Below are 18,373 nucleotides of genomic sequence, written 5' to 3' on the forward strand. Positions count from 1 at the left end.
AAGAGAGGAGTTAAAAGAAGCACACATCTGTTAAGTCCATCAAACGGCATCGTTTCACTTACAGAAATTATGGTTTGAAGAAGCAGCACAAGGATTAAACAGTGAGGTTTTACTCTCTTATTCCTCTTCTTCCACAGTTATCATCAAATAAAACTGATAATTGATCCAACGTACAAGATTAGATAAAATTGTGTTTGTTTAGAGCTTGATTAGATGGCTGAGATTGATTTTCACAAGGATTGCCATCCTGCATTTGTAATGTAGTATATAACTCAGTTTATATTGATTAAGGAAGTATTCAATAAAATTCTCAAGTTCATAAGTCAATTCTCTGCAATTTCTGGCTTTCTCATCTCATGGAGATAAATCTTTCTCTCTACATTTTCTTAGCTTTCTTACTTCATCTTTCGACACTTTCCTTCGTTAATGCACAAGTGACCGACATTTCCACAGACAAACAAGCTCTTCTTGCCCTGAAAGCTCGTATAAGCCATGATCCTAGCAATTTATTGGCCAGTAATTGGTCCAGAAGAGCTTCTGTTTGTGATTGGATTGGCATCACTTGTGGTGTCCGCCACCATAGAGTCACAGCTTTGAATATTTCTTATTTGAATCTTACAGCAACCCTTCCTCCTCAATTAGGAAATTTATCTTTCCTTGCAATTCTAAGCATTAACAACAACAGCTTTTATGGCTCTATCCCGGATGAGTTGGCTAACTTACGTCGACTCAAATATCTTCAATTCAGTTTCAATAACTTCATCAATTTAAAGATCCCATCATGGTTCGGGTCCTTAACCAAACTTCAACACTTGGGATTGAATGAAGTGAAATTTTCAGGGACTATCCCTCAGTCCCTTGGCAACTTGTCTTCACTTCAACAACTTTTTCTTGATTATAATGAGCTTTCGGGCTCCATTCCCACTTCCATTTTCAACATATCTTCACTGCAAATACTTAGTCTATACCAAAACCAACTCTCGGGATCCTTCCCTTCCATCCCTTTCAACATGACTTCGTTAATATATATTGACTTCGGTGATAATGGATTATCTGGTGCAGTTTCTGCAAGTTTTTTTGATTATCTTCCTAATTTGGAAAGGCTTTTTTTGGATAAAAACTTCCTCAGTAGCGAAATACCATCCACTCTATCAACATGCGAGGGTTTGCAATACTTATTCTTGGATATGAATAATTTCACAGGATCCATTCCGAAAGAAATCGGAAACTTGACTCAACTTAAGATACTATGGCTTGGATACAATAAACTCCAAGGTATGATATATGCAGCCTTGTTTATATATAGCTGTTTTTACAAATTTTCTTTCTAAAAATTTAANGTAGTTTTATGGTAACCAATTCGGAGAGCATATTCCAAGAGAAATTGGAAACTTAACATTAATCGAGTTCCTAAGTCTTGCCGAGAACAAATTGATAGGTACACCTTACTTTCGGTTATAATAGATTATCTGATGGACTACTCCCTGAAAGCATTTTTGATAATCTGCCCAATCCTCCCATCCTCGTTATCAAATTGTAAAAATTTGCAAGGCTTATCCCTGTCTTTCAACTGTTTCATAAGAACCATTCCAAAAGAAATTGGAAACTTGACTCAGCTTAAAGAGATATATCTTGGATACAATAAACTCCAAGGTATTTTATATGAAACTTTGTTTATAAATGTTTTTACAAATTTTCCTTTTAGAAATTTTATGAACAATACAATTGCTTATTTATATTGATTTTGTCGGAGAAATTCCGAAAGAAATTGGAAAGTTGACATTAATCAAGTACCTATTTATTGACAACAACAAATTGATAGGTACAAGATAAACCCCTCTCAATTTGTTTTTATATAATAGAATAATTTCATTTTGTCGTAATCCAATTCAGTAATTGAACTACTCCTTCACTTATTTCAACATTTCTTTTTAATTCACACGAAATTTGTGGATAATAGCCTTCCGAGCAAAAGGTGTCAACTTCTGCCTAATTTTGAAGGCATATATGTATATATCTCTCCTAACCAACTCACAAATCCAATTCCATATAGTTTGAACAATAACGAAAGATATTCCAAGAGAATTGGGAACTTGACATTAATCGATGAATTCATCGTCGCTTGAACAAATTGTATGTTATTATTTAAGAATCTCTTCTTGTTGTAAACTAAATCACTAATTGAACTCTTATTTTTCAGGTGAGATACCATATGAAATTGGTAATCTTCGTAATCTTGAGATTTTAAATCTTGATTCTAACAACCTTGTGGGTCCTGTCCTAGCTGCTATTTTCAACATCTCAACAATAAAGGCCCTTTCACTCATGTCCAATAAGCTTTCGAGAATTCCTCCATCAACCGCAGAGTTTCCAAATCTTGAGGAGCTTTACTTGGGATTTAATAATTTCACTGGGCCATTTCCTAGTTTCATTACCAATGCTTCCAAGCTCTCTATTATAGTCTTAGTATACAACTCATTCTCAGGCTTCATCCCAGAAACAATTGGTAACTTAAAAAATCTTGAGCGGCTTTACTTATCTTTTAATTACTTGACATCTTCTACTCCAGATTTGAGTTTAATTTCTCGTTTGACAAATTGCCAGAATTTAAGGCAGCTACATTTAGAAGGAAATCCTCTGAATAGCATCCTTCCAAGTTCCATAGGCAATCTTTCTGTTTCTTTGGAAAGTTTATACATGGGTGAATGCAACATTAGTGGAAACATTCCCAAAGAAATTGAAAACTTAAGCAACTTGATAGAAATACGACTATATGACAATGAACTGACTGGATCAGTTCCAGTTGCACTTGGTGGACTACAGAAACTCCAAGGTTTGAATCTTGAACATAATAAATTGGAAGGATTGATCCCAAGTAGTCTTTGTCAATTGAATGAATTGTTTGAGTTGCAATTGAGTGATAACAAGATTTATGGATCCATACCTGCATGCTTAGGTAATATCACTACACTTAGAAAATTGTCGTTAGGTTTCAACAAATTAACTTCTTTTATACCCTCAACTTTGTGGAACCTTAAGGATATCTTGTACTTGAATTTGTCATCAAATTCTTTGAATGGATCTCTTCCATTGGAGATTGGAAATCTTAAGGTTGCGATAAACATAGATTTGTCAAGGAATATTCTTTCAGGAAATATTCCAATTGTTATTGGCAGCCTAGAAAATCTACAGAACCTTTCCTTAGCATTCAATAGATTACAAGGCTCAATTCCTGAAACATTTGGTAACTTAACAAGCTTGGAATTCTTGGATTTGTCAAGTAACAATCTTTCTGGATTGATTCCCAAGTCTTTGGAGGTACTCTTTTACCTCAAATATCTAAATTTATCTTTCAACCAACTAAGCGGTGAAATTCCTAAAGGAGGACGCTTTGAAAATTTCTCAATTGAATCATTTATGGGGAACCTTGCATTATGTGGTTCTTCTCGACTGCATGTTCCACTATGCAAAATTAGAACACATGGAAAGTCAAGTTCAAGAAAAGTTATGTTGTTCATTGCTTTGCCGCTAAGCATTACATTCACATTGGTTGTCTTTGTTCTTATGTTTGTGTTGATGAAATGCCGAAAAAAGAGAACAAGGCCACCTACACATGTTGAGATGTATCCACAACGTACATGGAGAAGAATTTCTTACCATGAACTTGTGAGAGCAACAAATGGATTCAGTGAGAACAACCTGCTTGGGAGAGGAAGTTATGGTTCAGTTTTCAGAGGAAGATTACATGATGGGATGGAGCTTGCAGTAAAGGTATTCCACTTGCATTTTGGAGAAGCGCTTACAAGCTTTGAAGCTGAATGTGCAGTATTGAGTAATATTCGTCATCGAAATCTTGTCAAAATCATCAGCAGCTCTTCAAATGATGATTTTAAATCTTTGATACTAGAGTACATGCCTAACGGGAGCCTTGAGAAGTGCTTGTATTCTGACAACAATGTTTTGGACATTTCACAAAGATTGAACATAATGATTGATGTTGCATCAGCTTTGGAATATCTCCATTTTGGTTATTTAGTCCCCATTATTCATTGTGACTTAAAGCCTAGCAACGTTTTGCTAGACGAAAATATGGTTGCACATTTGAGTGATTTTGGTATTGCAAAGCCTTTAGGTGAAGAAGGCTCTATGACACAAACACAGACCCTTGCCACCATTGGTTATATGGCTCCAGGTAACTGTTTCTAGTTCAGTATGTTTTATTTTTTATTTTTTCCATTAAATTTTCTTTGTTTCCTAGTAACTATGAAAGTGCATGTGATCTCTATTAGAATATGGAAGAGAAGGAAAAATATCTAGACAAGGGGATGTATACAGCTATGGTATTATGCTAATGGAAACCTTTACAAGGAAGAAACCAACAGACGAAATATTTATTGAAGGAATGAGCTTAAGGAGCTGGGTTGGTGAATCATCATGTAGAACAATAATGGAAGTTGTGGACACAAATTTGCTAAGAAGGGATGATGAACATTTCTCTAGAAAGGAGGAATGTGTATCATCTATCTTGAGTTTGGCTATAGAGTGCACAAGAGAATCAACTCTGGAGAGGATCAACATAAAAGAAGCAATAACAAGACTATTGAAAATTAGAGTCGAATTTGCGAAAATTGGAACCAAAAGAGGCAGAAGAATTTGAAATTTAGGTTAATTTTCTTCTCATTTCATTAAGTTTTAAATACAGGTGATAACTTTCTTTAGCCTTTGTTATGTTATTTAACTATTGCCTGATTGCTTTTGATCGCAGAGAGAAGTAAGTGAGATTGCTAGCCAAACCAGCCATGAATAGAATAATGGTCTGAGTTTCAGAGACGATTTACGTGTGAAGATAAAGAACCCTTCTTTCATAGAAGTTTTAGACAAGTTCATATTTTAATTTGTTAAAACGTTTGTGTAGTAAACATAAAGTCTTGGGGGACTGTAAATTTTTCCCATATTTAATAGAGATGAACCATAACTGTTTTTATTTTTATTTTTTCGCTAATATTTATATTTAACTTGTATTTTAATAAAGTTTGAAACCAATTATTTAGTTTATCATACTCAAGAATTCAAAAAACTTTAAACTAATTTGAATCCGATTCATCATATTTAATGAAATTTTAATCAATTTATTTGAGATTACATATTTCAACAAAGAGAAAAGCTTTACAATTTGATATAGAAGCAAGTCATTCCTCTAAATCTTAGAATCTCAATTTTCTCGTACAAGAAAAACATTTTGCATGTTTTTTAACTTTTTTATTCTGTCTGAACCATGTGGTGCCCTCTGAACACTTTTGATATCATAGGCATCGAATTGACAGAGTTTACCAAGTGGCTTTGCTTGTTTGACCTCCAGATCTCTGACATGGTGGCCATTCTCCTGAGGAAGCGTTGACCAATATCACAATTTGAATTATTTTGTAAAGACCAATCCATGGCATTGCCATCTGCATGATGCAAATCCAGCTTACTTAAAGGATTCATTGTGCTCACCGTAGCCACTAACTCATTAGAATTGCGATCTTCTGATTCCAAATGATCATCACAGGCCAGAGCCTCCTGCACACAGGGCAAATTTGGCTCTTGTACCAGTCCTGGAGTAGATGGTGCTTCAGCATACTCAACAGATTCCGCATGGACACCCGAGTCTTTCAAGCTGGTCACAATGGAAAGAGGTAGTAACTATGAGACCAAATCTAGAACACAAATCATCCTCACAATATTCAAATAAGCAAGATACTAAATAACAAATACAGAAACAACCTAAGACATAATATTATGGAAATATTAAAATTAACCTGATTTGCATTGTCATTCATTGTTGCGGCTTCTGAAGTTTCATTTATCTGCTCAGTAATATTATCTTGTTCCCAAGGTGCCAATGGTTTGACAGATCCCTGAGGATCAGCACTGTAGGGGATAAAGTTACATCAGAATTGTTCCATATAATTTTATAGATAAATCAGCATCCCCACAATACTGATAAATCAGTCCAAATGGGCAGCTATCCATATGGTTCCTAAAGGCCCTTTCTTGGCCAAAATAAACTGTGAGTAAAACATTTCTCACCCCAAACTCAAAAAAAACCCCTAGCTTTCATACACCAAATAATAACCTTTATTATAAATTATAAACCCAAAACGCAAGCTTCCAGCTAAAAACACTGTATTACTTCAGCCAGCTTAAGAAAACCCCCAAATTCTACCACGAATACTAACCTTTAAGCTTCAATTTTCTGAAAAACCAAAGATAAACACTAGACATTCACCACATAAACTGAACTCCCAAAAAAACCCTAAATTTCAACTCCTAGTCAAAACGCGAAATTCAAATTAAACCCAACAAAACTCACCCAAATTAACAACCAACCCGGAACCCTATCTTCAAATACAACACAATTCCCTACTACTATCCTCCAAAAACCCTAATTACAAAACCCAAATTCGACAAACACCCCATACGAGCTAAAAAAACGAAACCCTAATTACTCATCTCATACACCACCACTCTCTTCGAATTTCTCAGCAATTAACCAAACCAGCTCCATTTCCAACGAAATTCACCGAAACTTGCCACCCGCAGCAGATCGAATCGTGTTGAACTGAAATGAGCAGAGCTTTGAAGTAAAAACCCTAGATTTAGGCCCTCAAACGACGTCTTGTAAAGCTTATACCTTTGAGCTGAGTGAGAGATGGGGAGGGACGGAGGGGAGTTGAATTGATTTGAATTTTCAGAGAATAATCTAAATAGAGAGAGAAGAGGAAGAGAAGCGCCTTAAGTTTTTGTTTTTGTTTTTTTGTTTTTGTTTTCAGATTTTAGAATTTTTTTTGTTTTCATGTTCGTGTGTAGTTAAGGTGTGTGATTGCCTTAGTTGTCACTGTTTCATACTTTCATATGTGGGTAGTCCAGACAATTAGGACAAATAGAAGATAGTATAGATAGCCGCATAGTCTCAAGTTTAATTCCCAATTTGAGCATCTATGATTTGAGTGAGGAGATTATGACTGTGGGTTGCTACGCTAGTCTGTCACGACTGGAGGTTATCCTTTATCTCACCACTTCGGCTCAAGGGCTTTCCCCGTGACATGTCCAAGGTATTGTCCACTATGGGTCGTTTTTGGCCACGTCTCCTTTGGACCCTCACGACTTTGCTTCATTTCATAGTCTTTTTTCCACCTTGCGAATGCCTTTCCCATTACTTGAACCTTGGACTAATACCTTGGGCAAGTCACATAAGTACCATTGGGCTAGCCTCAAGTCATGGGGGAGGCATTCGCAAGGTAGAAAAAAGACCATGAAGCGAAGTAAAGCCGTGAGGGTCCGAAGGAGGCGTGGCCAAAAGGAACCATAACGGACAATACATTGGACGTGTCTGACGCGAGAGGAAAGCCCTTGAGCCAAAGTGACGAAATAGAGGATAGCCCCCGGTCGTGACATAGTCTTCCTTGAAAATTAGTCAAAATGCGTATAAGTAAAAATAAATAAATAAGAGTTTATGTTAAATGATTGATAGAAAACAAAAAATACTAAGCAAGAATCTCGCTATAACTTGAATAAATATTTTGAACAAAATTCAACAAATTAAAAAATATAATTTACTAATTTATATAACTCTAAGTCATAAGTTAAAAATTTAAATTGAAATCTTAATAACCACAAAGTATAAAATTCTCGAGGCTCACAATATGCAACCCTATTGCAGTGTTTCTTTATTTAAATGAAAAAAAAAATTAAAGAAAATTATTGTACCTTGAATTATTCTTCATTTGGATGTGAAATTAAGGGTAAACTAAAATACAAATAAAAAATTTTAGTTGTATTTCAATATTTTTAATATTTGAAAATGTGTTTGATATAATAGTCAAAAATTGTTTTTATATTAAAACTATAGAAAATCATGAAAATGGTTTTTGATCGTTTTTCTAGTTTTACATTAATTTGTAAGATTGTATTCAAAAAAACCATTTTAAAAAACATTTCTACTCATTTTTACCAACACTATTTCATAATTTTTTTTGGAGAAATCTACTTAATAAACCCTTTTTTAAAGATCAAAATGAAAAATAATAAACTTTTAATTAGAAATCATTTTTAAAGATTTTTGGACAATAATACTCATATAGTTCACTCGTGCATGAAGAAACTTATAATAAAATGCAGAAGAAAATGGAGAGGCTAGAAATAGGGTGTTCAAAAAAATACAAAAACCGAACCGAACCAAAAAAACGGTTCGAAAAATTCAAAAAACTGAATTTCTGGTTCGAGAAAAAAAAAAAACGGTTAACTGAAACTGGTTTTTTGAACCGGTTTTACAATATATTATATATTAAATAAAAATAAATATTAGAAATTAAATAAAAAAATACTAATATAATGTATTATATATTAAATAAAAAATAATAATATTATATATTATATATTAAATAAAAATTATAATATTTTTAATGTATTGTTATTAGCGGTCAATGGATATGTATAAATGTTTAATTTTTATTTGGATATGTATTATTTATATTTACAATTTAATTTAGGAAAAAATAAAAAAAATAAGTTTTATAAAAAAAAAAAAGAAAATCGGTTCAAAAACGGTTAACCGCTTTTTTTTAAAACAGTTAACTGGTTTTTCGGTTATTCAAAAAATTAGTTTTCCTTCTAAATCGGTTTAGTTTCGGTTCGAGAATTTTTCCGAATTGAAAAACCAATTCGGTTCAAAAATACGGTTAACCGAACACCTCTTACTAGAAATCGGAGAAGGAAGAGAAGAAAGAAGTTATGATAAGGGCAGTTTTGTCTAAAAATCTGATGAGAGATCTACCTACTAATGTAGTTACACGTGGATTAGTTTGTACTTTAGACAAAAGAAGTCATGTACTTATGTCTAAAAATCTGATGAGAGATCTTTCCTACTAACGTAGTTACACGTGGATTAGCTTCCATTTTGATCCTTAAAAAAAGATCCCGTTATCATCACCCCATTATTATTGAATTTATTTGATGGTGTGTACATATTGACTCCATTTTCGTCAATTTATTGAAAAAGTTTTTTGAGGTCTTCCAATATCATTATTTTTTTCTTTTTTTTTTGTTCTTTTGGTATCTAATGACATCTGGGCCAGTTTATTCGCACATCAACTAGTTCTTCAGGACCTTAAAGTTAATAGTGTTAATAATATTTAATGACTACCCCTTATTAATAGTCGTAGTTTACACGTCAGTATTGCTGCAGGCCTCCATCGGAGTTTCCTTTGGCTTTGCCCCGCTCATGCATAATTCACCACCTTTCGGGTCCCAATAGACATGCTCACACTTGAATCCTTCATAAAAGATCAAGGTCAGTCGATAGTGCAACCTGTGAGGGATCCTGCCAATCAGCTTCCTTATGGGTTTACTAGCCCATTGACTCTTATACATGTTAGACTCCTTAGTCTGTGTTTCAAGACGGGACAAATGGGGAGCTCACAGGTGTCGTAGCATGCCTTGGGGTGCGTGCTGCTAGTCACGATGCGACAACGACGTCTCTGTAAGCGTATCATCGACACGTGCTTCAAACTCAGGACTTCTTGAGTAATACACCCAAGAGTCTCAAATGAACCGCCAAACTACATAGAGGTAATTACCAATATCACTAGATTGATTGCTTAGTTCATATATCTTGTAAAAGGGAAAAAAATATTTCAGACAACTTTTTTTTCTGAATCTGAAGCGGAAGAAGATATCTGAATTCCTAATAAATAAAAATGTATCATCATTGTATCGAATTGGGGTTTGCGGTGGTGAAGGAACTAGTTCATAGAAAAAAAAAAAAAAAATTTAATTTGTACACATTGATCCTTCATATATATATATATATTCATATAAAAATTTATTTTAAATCTTTAAAATAAATTTCTGATTTCGTCACTGCATTCGTAATCGTATTGCATGTTGAATGAAACTTTTTGTAATGTGGAGACTCCATCCTGTTATTTAATTAGGCCCAACCCTTTTTAGAGCAACCTCATACTGTTCATGATATTGAGCTCTCTTGTAATCCTTGTGAATTTCCTTTTTTGGGCTTTCTTGGGATTTTCAGAGTTGAGCCCAGATAGCCCATTTCCCCTTATTACTCATGTTGGACATTTGGGAATAATGATCAAAGCCCACCACTATTGGCCCATGGCTTTCTGTGATATAGAAATTTGAAAAGGCCGTCTAAATCCACGCATTTATCGGATCGTTTACAGTAGCAAGATAACGTTACCCCTAGTGTTATAGATGGAGCTACCAAAGGACAAGGAGGGGCAATTGAAAAAATCATTAACGGTAATTTGTATACATCTATATATATAAAAGGATATAAGATATGTATTGATGGTCATACAATATTTTAAGTACAAATTTATTAAATAAGACACCATTGATTGCTGTTAGTAATTGATACTCGAATCTTAGTTGTACACAGCAAGAGCAATTATATAGTGCTCCATCATACTCTATTGCTGTAGTAACCTGGTGGACTCCTGGAATTTACCCAGGAATTGTATTAGGACTACCTAAGGCTCTTGGCTTATGGGTGGTTTATTAGATGGAGTTGAGTGGCTATCATGGTGCATATCCAAATATAAGACACCATCCTATGTTTGGCAATGCAGCAGAAGGCATTTGAACCTATGTGGGTGCTGGATCAGTTTGGCAAAGGTTGTAAGAATGGGTTATCGGTTCAGGCTTGCTTAATCTGTGGAGAACAAATTTTATGTGCTGTAACATGGGTAGAAACAGTAAAGTTTGTGGAGGGAAAATCTGCAGTTTTCGAATGAGCGAGCTTGTTTTAGATGCATGGATAGTCCTCAGTGTTGAAGTTATCGACCACTTCAACATTAATGGGTTATGCAGACGCATTCAGGGGTCTTGCTAATAGTTTGGGCCTTTTCCATAAAGAGTCTCTGAAAGATTTCCTTTAAGTTATTAATTTTTATTGGGTTTAGGCTTAGGAATAGTAATCCCTGTAATACTAGGTTTTAGTCTTTTAAACCTAGTATATAAATATTATTTTCTCTTATAATGAATGATAGTAAATAATAGGGTAAATTCATTCATTGTAAACAAGAGAGGTGATATAATATTAAAATAATATTGACTATGATAGACGTAACCTGTTAATTAGGTGAATCAAGATAAATCGCACATTTTTTTTTCTTTACTATTTATGTTTGTGTGTTTTCTGTTTATTTTGTTTTTCGCATATCTCTATTTCGTTCAATTCTGTTTTGGGCCTGTTGTCCTTGGCTTGTGATTCTACTGCTGCCCTTTGGAGCCGTGGAGTTAGCTTTTTTGCTTTGCGTTTTGTTTAGGGCAGGGTCCCCTGTGCTTTCGGCCTTTTGAGCCTTTTGTTTCTTTGCTTCTTTGTTTGACCCCTTGGGGTTGTCCAAGGCGCTTTGCTTTTGGGGCTTTCACTTCTTTGGCTGTATTTTAATCATACCTCTATTTTTAAAACGTCTATTTTTCATTGTTATAAGTTTATGAATTAATGTTACGTTCACATCTACTTCCAATGGTCCCAATTCCTCATAAATTGTTTAGGGGAGCACGTTTTATTGAGTCCAAATTCATTGTAAAACATACAATATGTAATGTCTCTTGTGTGTAAAGAGGAACAAGGCCACCAATCCTTTTCTTAAATGTAAATTTGGGACTTACCTGTAACAGCTAGCCCAGTAGATGATAAGCCCAATTTTGTTACATTGCTCAGCCACTTTTGTGCCTTGCCTTGTGATGTTTGCTTTGCCTTTTTAGTGGGATAATATTAGGAATTTTCTTCATTTACTAACAATGGTATCTGAGCTAGTTATAGAAACATGTCTAGGATTTTTTTTAAAGATTGAGAGTGTTATGCCTGGGAAATCAAGGGCTGACGTGGAGTCACACGATGACGCGTGACTTGCTCCCGTCAGAACGGTAAGCGCACGTCAGGCCTGCCAAGCGCCGTGGGGCTCCCACGTGTCCATTTCCCTGCTCCAAATCGCGTGAAATCGGCTTGGAAAATGGGCAATGAGACGTAAAGCCGGATTATGTCCTGACAATCACACCAACCCATGGATTTAATGATGATTACACGCCTTCAGCTTGATATAAAAAGAAGAAGACCCCTTCATTAAGAGGATTCGGCTATTTTTTACGCTTGAACTCTCTCTCTAGAAATGGTATATTTACTTTCCCCAATCATTTGTAAGTCAGTCCGCTTTTGCGACCTCACCCACCATATTAATACAAATCAGTGGACGTAGGACTTGCTACCTTAGCATCCGAACCACTTTAAAAGCTCTCATTGCATTTATTTCGTATTCTCTATCCATAATCACGTGTGTTTCTTGACCAATCAATGTTACGCACGTGTTGATTAGTTGGTGTTAGAGTCAAGCATCAACAGTTTGGCGCTAGAAAGAGGGGCTGATTTAGTGTCTACCCTTCATCAAGAGAATCTTCGACCTATTGGTCCTATAGCAACAAATGGCCCTCCAATCTGAGCCAGAGCAAGCTAATCAGCGCGCTGAAGGAGTCCCCTTGACCCAAGGGGATACCCCCTCCAAGGTACTTCCAGTTTCGTAAAATGCTGCGGGGGATATCCCGGCAGCTTCGTAACTTGACCCCGCCATCAGAAGCTACCTGGAGAGGTTGGACAACACTCTCTAGACGGTCAACCAAAGGTTGGACCGTTTGGACCAAGGCATGTCATCTACAACAGCTGGGGTGGTGCAACCACCAAAGACGCCTACAGGTCACGCGAAAGCGCAGCAAAGGGCAATAGCCCGTGCCGCGAGCATTGCAGCGCGTAAACGCAAGGGTAAGCAAGTTGTAAAAAGTAAGCCTACGGGCTCCCAAGGACCAGCGAACACAAACCGTGCCCCGAGCAGGGTGCCGGCAAAGCTGACACTCGGCGAAAAAGTGAATCCCGAGCTGTCCCATGCCACGTCGCAGGCGAACCCAAGCAAAAATGCCAGGCGCGATGATTCGTATCACCGCCAGCAGAACGATCCCAATCGTTATCATGCGGGTGGCCCCCATACCTCGCGGGGCGGTTCGTACCACCGTGAGAGTCGTGAAAACGCCCCGTGCAATCCATCGCCTTCACACGCCTCTAGCCAGCGTGTGTCAAGTGCGGTCGGAAATGTCGGCCGAGGTGAAGAGGAATCCGACCTCCGGACTTTCCTAAACCGTAATCGCGAAGGCCGGACTCGCATGGGTGAAAGCAATCCCCAATTGGCTCCATTACCACAAATTGAGGAGCTACAGCGAGCTCTGGACAGGTTAAGGGAGCAGCAAAACGAACAGGTCCAGGTCGCCTCTGCATCCCCTTTCTCTCCCAAAGTGCTAGCTGCTCCACTCCCACCGGGGTTCAGAATGCCCGATATGCGGCCGTTTGATGGGAACCATGATCCATAGGATCGTTTATATGAGTTCAACGACCTGATGAAGCTTCACCAGGTTTCGGATCTTGCAAAATGTCGTTGTTTGGCCGTAACGCTGACTTCCCATGCCAAGCGGTGGTTGAGGTCGCTCCCAGCGGGATCGATCAGTTTGTGGCCTCAGATGAGCACGACGTTCTTACGGCATTTCCAAGCTAATCGGAAGTTTTCAATGCCTTTGAGCTACCTCAGCAACATAAGGCAAGAAAGAGACGAATCCCTGCAATCTTATATCGACCGTTTCCACAGGGAACTCAACAAGGTGGCCCATGCCCCAGAAGAGTCCATCCGAACACTTATAATAGCTGGAGTTCGCCCGCAAACCGACTTGTGGAAAGAACTGCAGGCTGAGGACGATATTTTCCTCACCAGATTTTACAACATTGCAGAAAAATATCTCCGGATAGAGAATTCATTGGCGGCACTCCGCCGTCGCGATCACGGCACTTCAAGCAGTATGTCTGGTCGGGGAGAAAATAGGAGAGCTGATCGCAAAGGAGACATTGATGATCAGCGAAAAGGGAAGAAACCCCGCTACGAACATAAGAAGTCCTATGCTCCTGTTCCTCGTCGCGACCGGGACAGAGCTCAATACACTCCGTTGAACGTGTCCATATCTGCAATCCTTGACAAATCCGAGGAGGCCAGCCTGCTCGGTGAACCGGAACCCTCTGCGCGTGTTAAAGTGTCTGGCAGGCGCATTAAATGCGTTGTGTGCTGACCCGACGTCATTTTGACAGCATTAATTGTACGACGCATTTGAAACGACGACCCTCATCACGGCATTTAATGCGACGTGGGGCGCATTTAATGCGGGGAGAGAGAGAAGGCTGTCGTTTCACTTCCGAGGGATGATAACCGTCGGTTCGCGGTCCATATAAAAACTCACATTTTTCAGATGATGCCACCAAAACCCCTTTTGCCTCGAGTGATAAGCCTTTGCAAACCGGAAGTTCTTCTTTTCCGATTGGCGCCTCTCAGATATCTGAAACAAGATTCGGCCTTGGTCACGCGTCCTAGAAGGTAAGACCCTTTTTCTTCTTCCTTTTTTTTTGGTTGGTGTCCGATTCTCGAACCTGCATCAAAGTTCCTTGATGGCGTGCTCAGATCTCAAACCCGCGTCAGAGTTCTCCGATCGCTTGGCCAGATCGTAGATCGCACGCGTTAGAATTCTTCGATCGCGCGTTAGAATTCTTCGATCGCGCATCAGAATTCTCCAATAGCGTGGCCAGATTGCGGATCGCACGCATTAGAGTTCTCCGATCGCATGGCCAGATCGCAGATCGCACGCCCATCCCATCCTGATCCTCAGCTTCAGATCGTGGATCTTTAGCTTCAAATCGCGTGTTCAGATCGCTGATCTCTTGTGCTCTTAGGTAGAGCTCGTTATGATCTCTTAGGTCGAGGTCGTTTTGCTCATTGAGCTTGTTTTGACCTCTCAAGTTGAGGTCGTTTTGTTCATTCAGGTTGTTTTGACCTCTCAGGTCGAGGAGAGGTCGTTTTGACCTCTAAAATTGAGGTCGTTTTGCTTTTTGAGCTCGTTTTGACCTCTCAGGTCGAGGTCGTTTTGCTCTCAAGTTGAGCTCGTTTTGCTCAGATTGAGCTCGTTATGACCTTTCAGGTCGTTCTCCTACCAGATTTCAGGTCGAGCTCCTACTAGATTTCTGCTCGTTTTCCTAACAGATTTCTGGTCGTTTTCCTACCAGATTTCTGGTCATTTTCTTAACAGATTTCTGGTCGCTCCTAACAGATTTCTGGTTGTTTTCTTAACAGATTTCTGGTCGCTCATAACAGATTTTTGGTCGTTTTCTTAACAGATTTCTGGTCGCCCCTAACAGATTTCAGGTCGTTTTCCTAACAGATTTCTGATCATCTTCCTAATAGATTTCAGTTTGAGACCGCAGCCAGTTAGATCAAAGAGTTTAGTTTCTAAAGTGCAACGCATTTCAAAAACTAGGGGGCTTCTGTTATGCCTCAAAAGTCAAGCCTATGTCAGCACAATTAATGTCTCTTTGTACCAGCTGCCAAGCCCATATCTCCGAAGATATTCTCACCAACTTTATCTCATTTCAAAGAGATGAATGGACTAGAGTCTTCCATGTGTCAAGGCAGTTTGCAAAAGCTCTCATGGCATTGAGTGCAAATGTAAATAAATGGGCATTTCTTTTCCCGAAGAAGGGAGGCTGGAGGCTGGGCTCAGATTTAGCTTCAATTCTTTCTCTCTGTAAAAACACTGTATTTCTTCATCTTTGTATACCTTACGGGCAAATTCATAGAAGTAGGGAGAGATCAAATAAAATAACAGTGGATGTAAGAGTCGCTTGTTGCATCCGAACCACTATAAAAACCCCTCTTGCCAATCTTTTATTTATTTTTTCTGCAAAATATATAATCTCAGCTCCGTATTCAAATCTCATGGATCCATCACGTGTGTCTCCTGAGTCAGCTCAGCGTTTCCCACGTGCGAGTCGTTGGCGTTCAAAATCAAGCATCAACAGAGAGATTAAGAGGGAATAGACCCGGGAAGAAGAAGAATTCTAAAATCACCAAAAAAATGGCNCTATAAAATATAAACTGTAATTTTCTATGCCCTGATTTTGGGTTCTAAGGAACGATCCATGGTTGTAATTTTTTTGTTTTCCGCTGCGCAACCGGGTCGTTTCCTAACGCCAGCTACCAGTCACGCTCGGCGACTACGACGAGGTGACTAGGGTAACCAAATTTTTGGTCTTGGACTGCCCATCGGCCTTTAATGGAATCTTGGGGTGACCTCTGTTGAGAAGCTTCAAGGCAGTCACTTCTATATATCACCTCAAGATGAAGTTCCCCACTCCAACGGGGATAGGGCAAGTGAGCGGATCGCAGAGCCCATCTCGCGAATGCTACGTAAAAGCGGTACAGATGGCAGGCAAGGGCATTACGCGATGTGTGCCTCGCTAGGCTATGGCAATCAGTCGGATCGAGCCACAGCCTGGTCCAGCGGAGGATAACATAGATCCGCGAATCCAGGAAATCCCTCCTAGCGGCCCGGTTAAAGATCTGTTCGAGATTTCGGTTGATCCAAAGGAGCTGAGCCGAGTATTAAAGATTGGAAGCTGTCTCAACCCTCAGCTCGCTTCTGAACTGATAAGCTTCTTAAAGGAAAACATTGACGTGTTTGCCTGGTCGTATGTAGATATGGTAGGGATCAGCCCGGACATTATTTGCCATGCATTAAATGTCAATAGTGAGGCCAAACCGGTTCACCAGAAAAGAAGAGTGATGGATCTAAAGTGGTACGCTGCACTGAAATCAGAAGTGGAAAACCTCCTCCGAAATGGGTCTATCCGAGAGGCTCTCTACCCGACCTGGGTTGCCAACCCGGTCCTGGTAAAGAAGCCAAACGACAAGTGGCGGACCTGCGTTGACTTCAGCGACCTCAACAAGGCTTGCCCGAAAGACAGCTTCCCTCTGCCGAGGATCGACCAGCTCGTTGATGCCACCTCGGGGTGCGAGTTGCTAAGCTTCATGGATGCATACTCGGGATATAATCAAATCCCGATGTATGGGCCAAACGAGGAGCATACGTCTTTCATTATGGACCGGGGGCTGTACTGTTACAAAGTTATGCCTTTCGGCCTCAAGAATGCGGGCACGACCTATTAGAGGTTGGTTAACCGAATGTTCTCTGACCAGATCGGAAAGACAATGGAGGTCTATGTGGACGACATGCTGGTCAAATCCCAGGCTGCCTCAGAACACATTGCACATCTCGCTGAGATGTTTGACATCCTCCGACTGTACAGAATGAAGCTGAACCCTCTCAAGTGTTCGTTTGGGGTATCGTCAGGAAAGTTCCTAGGGTATATGGTTAATCAGCAAGGCATAGAAATAAACCGTGAAAAGATCCAAGCTCTGCTCGATATGGAGAGCCCGACCAGCAAGAAGCAGGTCATGAGTCTAAATGGGCGAATAGCGGCACTTAGTCGCTTCATATCAAGGCTAACAGACTGCTGCTTGCCATTTTTCAATGTTCTGAAGGCCAATAAGAAATTCGAATGGACTCCCGAATGCGAACAGGCGTTCCAGAGTATAAAAGAACACCTCGGGAAGCCACCTCTCCTCTCTAAGCCTCTTCCACAGGAAATCCTGCTCATCTACCTGTCCGTATCTCAGTTCGTGGTCAGTGCAGCTCTAGTATGGGAAGAGGAAAAGGCGCAATGGCCAGTGTACTATGCGAGCAAGCGTCTGTCGGATGCCAAAATGCGGTATCTGGAAATGGAGCGACTAGCCTTTGCTTTGCTAATCGCATCAAGAAAGCTGTGACCTTACTTCCACGCCCATACGATCCGTATAATGACTAATTACCCCCTTAGGCAGGTCCTCCAAAAACCAGAAGCCTCAGGTAAACTGCTCAAATGGGCCATGGAATTAAGCCAGTTTGACCTGAAGTGCAAGCCCAGGTCGACCATTAAAGGGCAAGCTGTTGCAGACTTCATCTCAGAATTTTCCTATCTCCCAAGCGAGCAACAGCCTAGCGAAGTCGTGCAAGAAAGTATTCAAAACCTGTCGACCTGGAATCTCTATGTCGACGGGTCATCGAACAGGAAAAAAGCTGGTGCGGGTCTTCTCCTTGTAAGCCCCAAGGGGGGTCGAATTCATGGTATTCTCTGGTTTGGGTTTAAGGCGACCAACAATGAGGCTGAGTATGAAGCCCTACTTGCCGAGTTGCGACTTGCCAAAGAAATGGGTGCAACCGTGATTAGCATTTACAGCGACTCCATGCTGGTCGTCAACCAAATTTTAGGGGAACACCAAGCCAAGGAAGAGAACATGGTCCGCTACCTGAAAGAAGCTAATACCGCTCTTGGGTCGTTTAAACACTTTGAAATCACTCAGATCCCCAGAGATAGTAATTCTATAGCGGACGCCCTAGCAAAGACAGCCTC

The 18,373-nt window shown here is 39.4% G+C and overlaps 2 protein-coding genes across 2 annotated transcripts; one reads left to right on the forward strand and one right to left on the reverse strand.

The window, feature by feature from the left end:
- Positions 1 to 356: 356 nt before the first annotated feature.
- Positions 357 to 4,683, forward strand: LOC116131673 (receptor kinase-like protein Xa21). The gene is made up of 3 exons (XM_031417340.1): positions 357 to 1,275; positions 2,201 to 4,192; positions 4,290 to 4,683. The coding sequence occupies exons 1-3, from the start codon at positions 357 to 359 to the stop codon at positions 4,655 to 4,657; spliced, it is 3,279 nt and encodes a 1,092-aa protein (XP_031273200.1). The 3' UTR covers positions 4,658 to 4,683.
- Positions 4,684 to 5,198: 515 nt separating this feature from the next.
- Positions 5,199 to 5,979, reverse strand: LOC116131682. Its single transcript, XM_031417349.1, has 3 exons — positions 5,802 to 5,979; positions 5,497 to 5,659; positions 5,199 to 5,383 (listed from the first exon to the last, which is right to left on the reverse strand). Exons 1-3 carry the CDS (start codon positions 5,816 to 5,818, stop codon positions 5,213 to 5,215), a joined length of 351 nt encoding a protein of 116 aa, XP_031273209.1. The 5' UTR covers positions 5,819 to 5,979; the 3' UTR covers positions 5,199 to 5,212.
- Between the last annotated feature and the right edge of the window lie 12,394 nt (positions 5,980 to 18,373).

Source organism: Pistacia vera, unplaced genomic scaffold, assembly GCF_008641045.1.
Source record: "Pistacia vera cultivar Batoury unplaced genomic scaffold, PisVer_v2 Contig237, whole genome shotgun sequence".
Lineage (NCBI taxonomy): Eukaryota > Viridiplantae > Streptophyta > Magnoliopsida > Sapindales > Anacardiaceae > Pistacia > Pistacia vera.

Coding starts and splice junctions, on each gene's coding strand:
- LOC116131673 (XM_031417340.1), top strand. CDS start 357: ATGGAGATAAATCTTTCTCTCTACATTTTCTTAGCTTTCTTACTTCAT. Junction 1,276..2,200: donor TGGATACAATAAACTCCAAG/GTATGATATATG, acceptor CTTATTTTTCAG/GTGAGATACCATATGAAATT. Junction 4,193..4,289: donor CATTGGTTATATGGCTCCAG/GTAACTGTTTCT, acceptor GATCTCTATTAG/AATATGGAAGAGAAGGAAAA.
- LOC116131682 (XM_031417349.1), bottom strand. Junction 5,384..5,496: donor CTAATGAGTTAGTGGCTACG/GTGAGCACAATG, acceptor ACGCTTCCTCAG/GAGAATGGCCACCATGTCAG.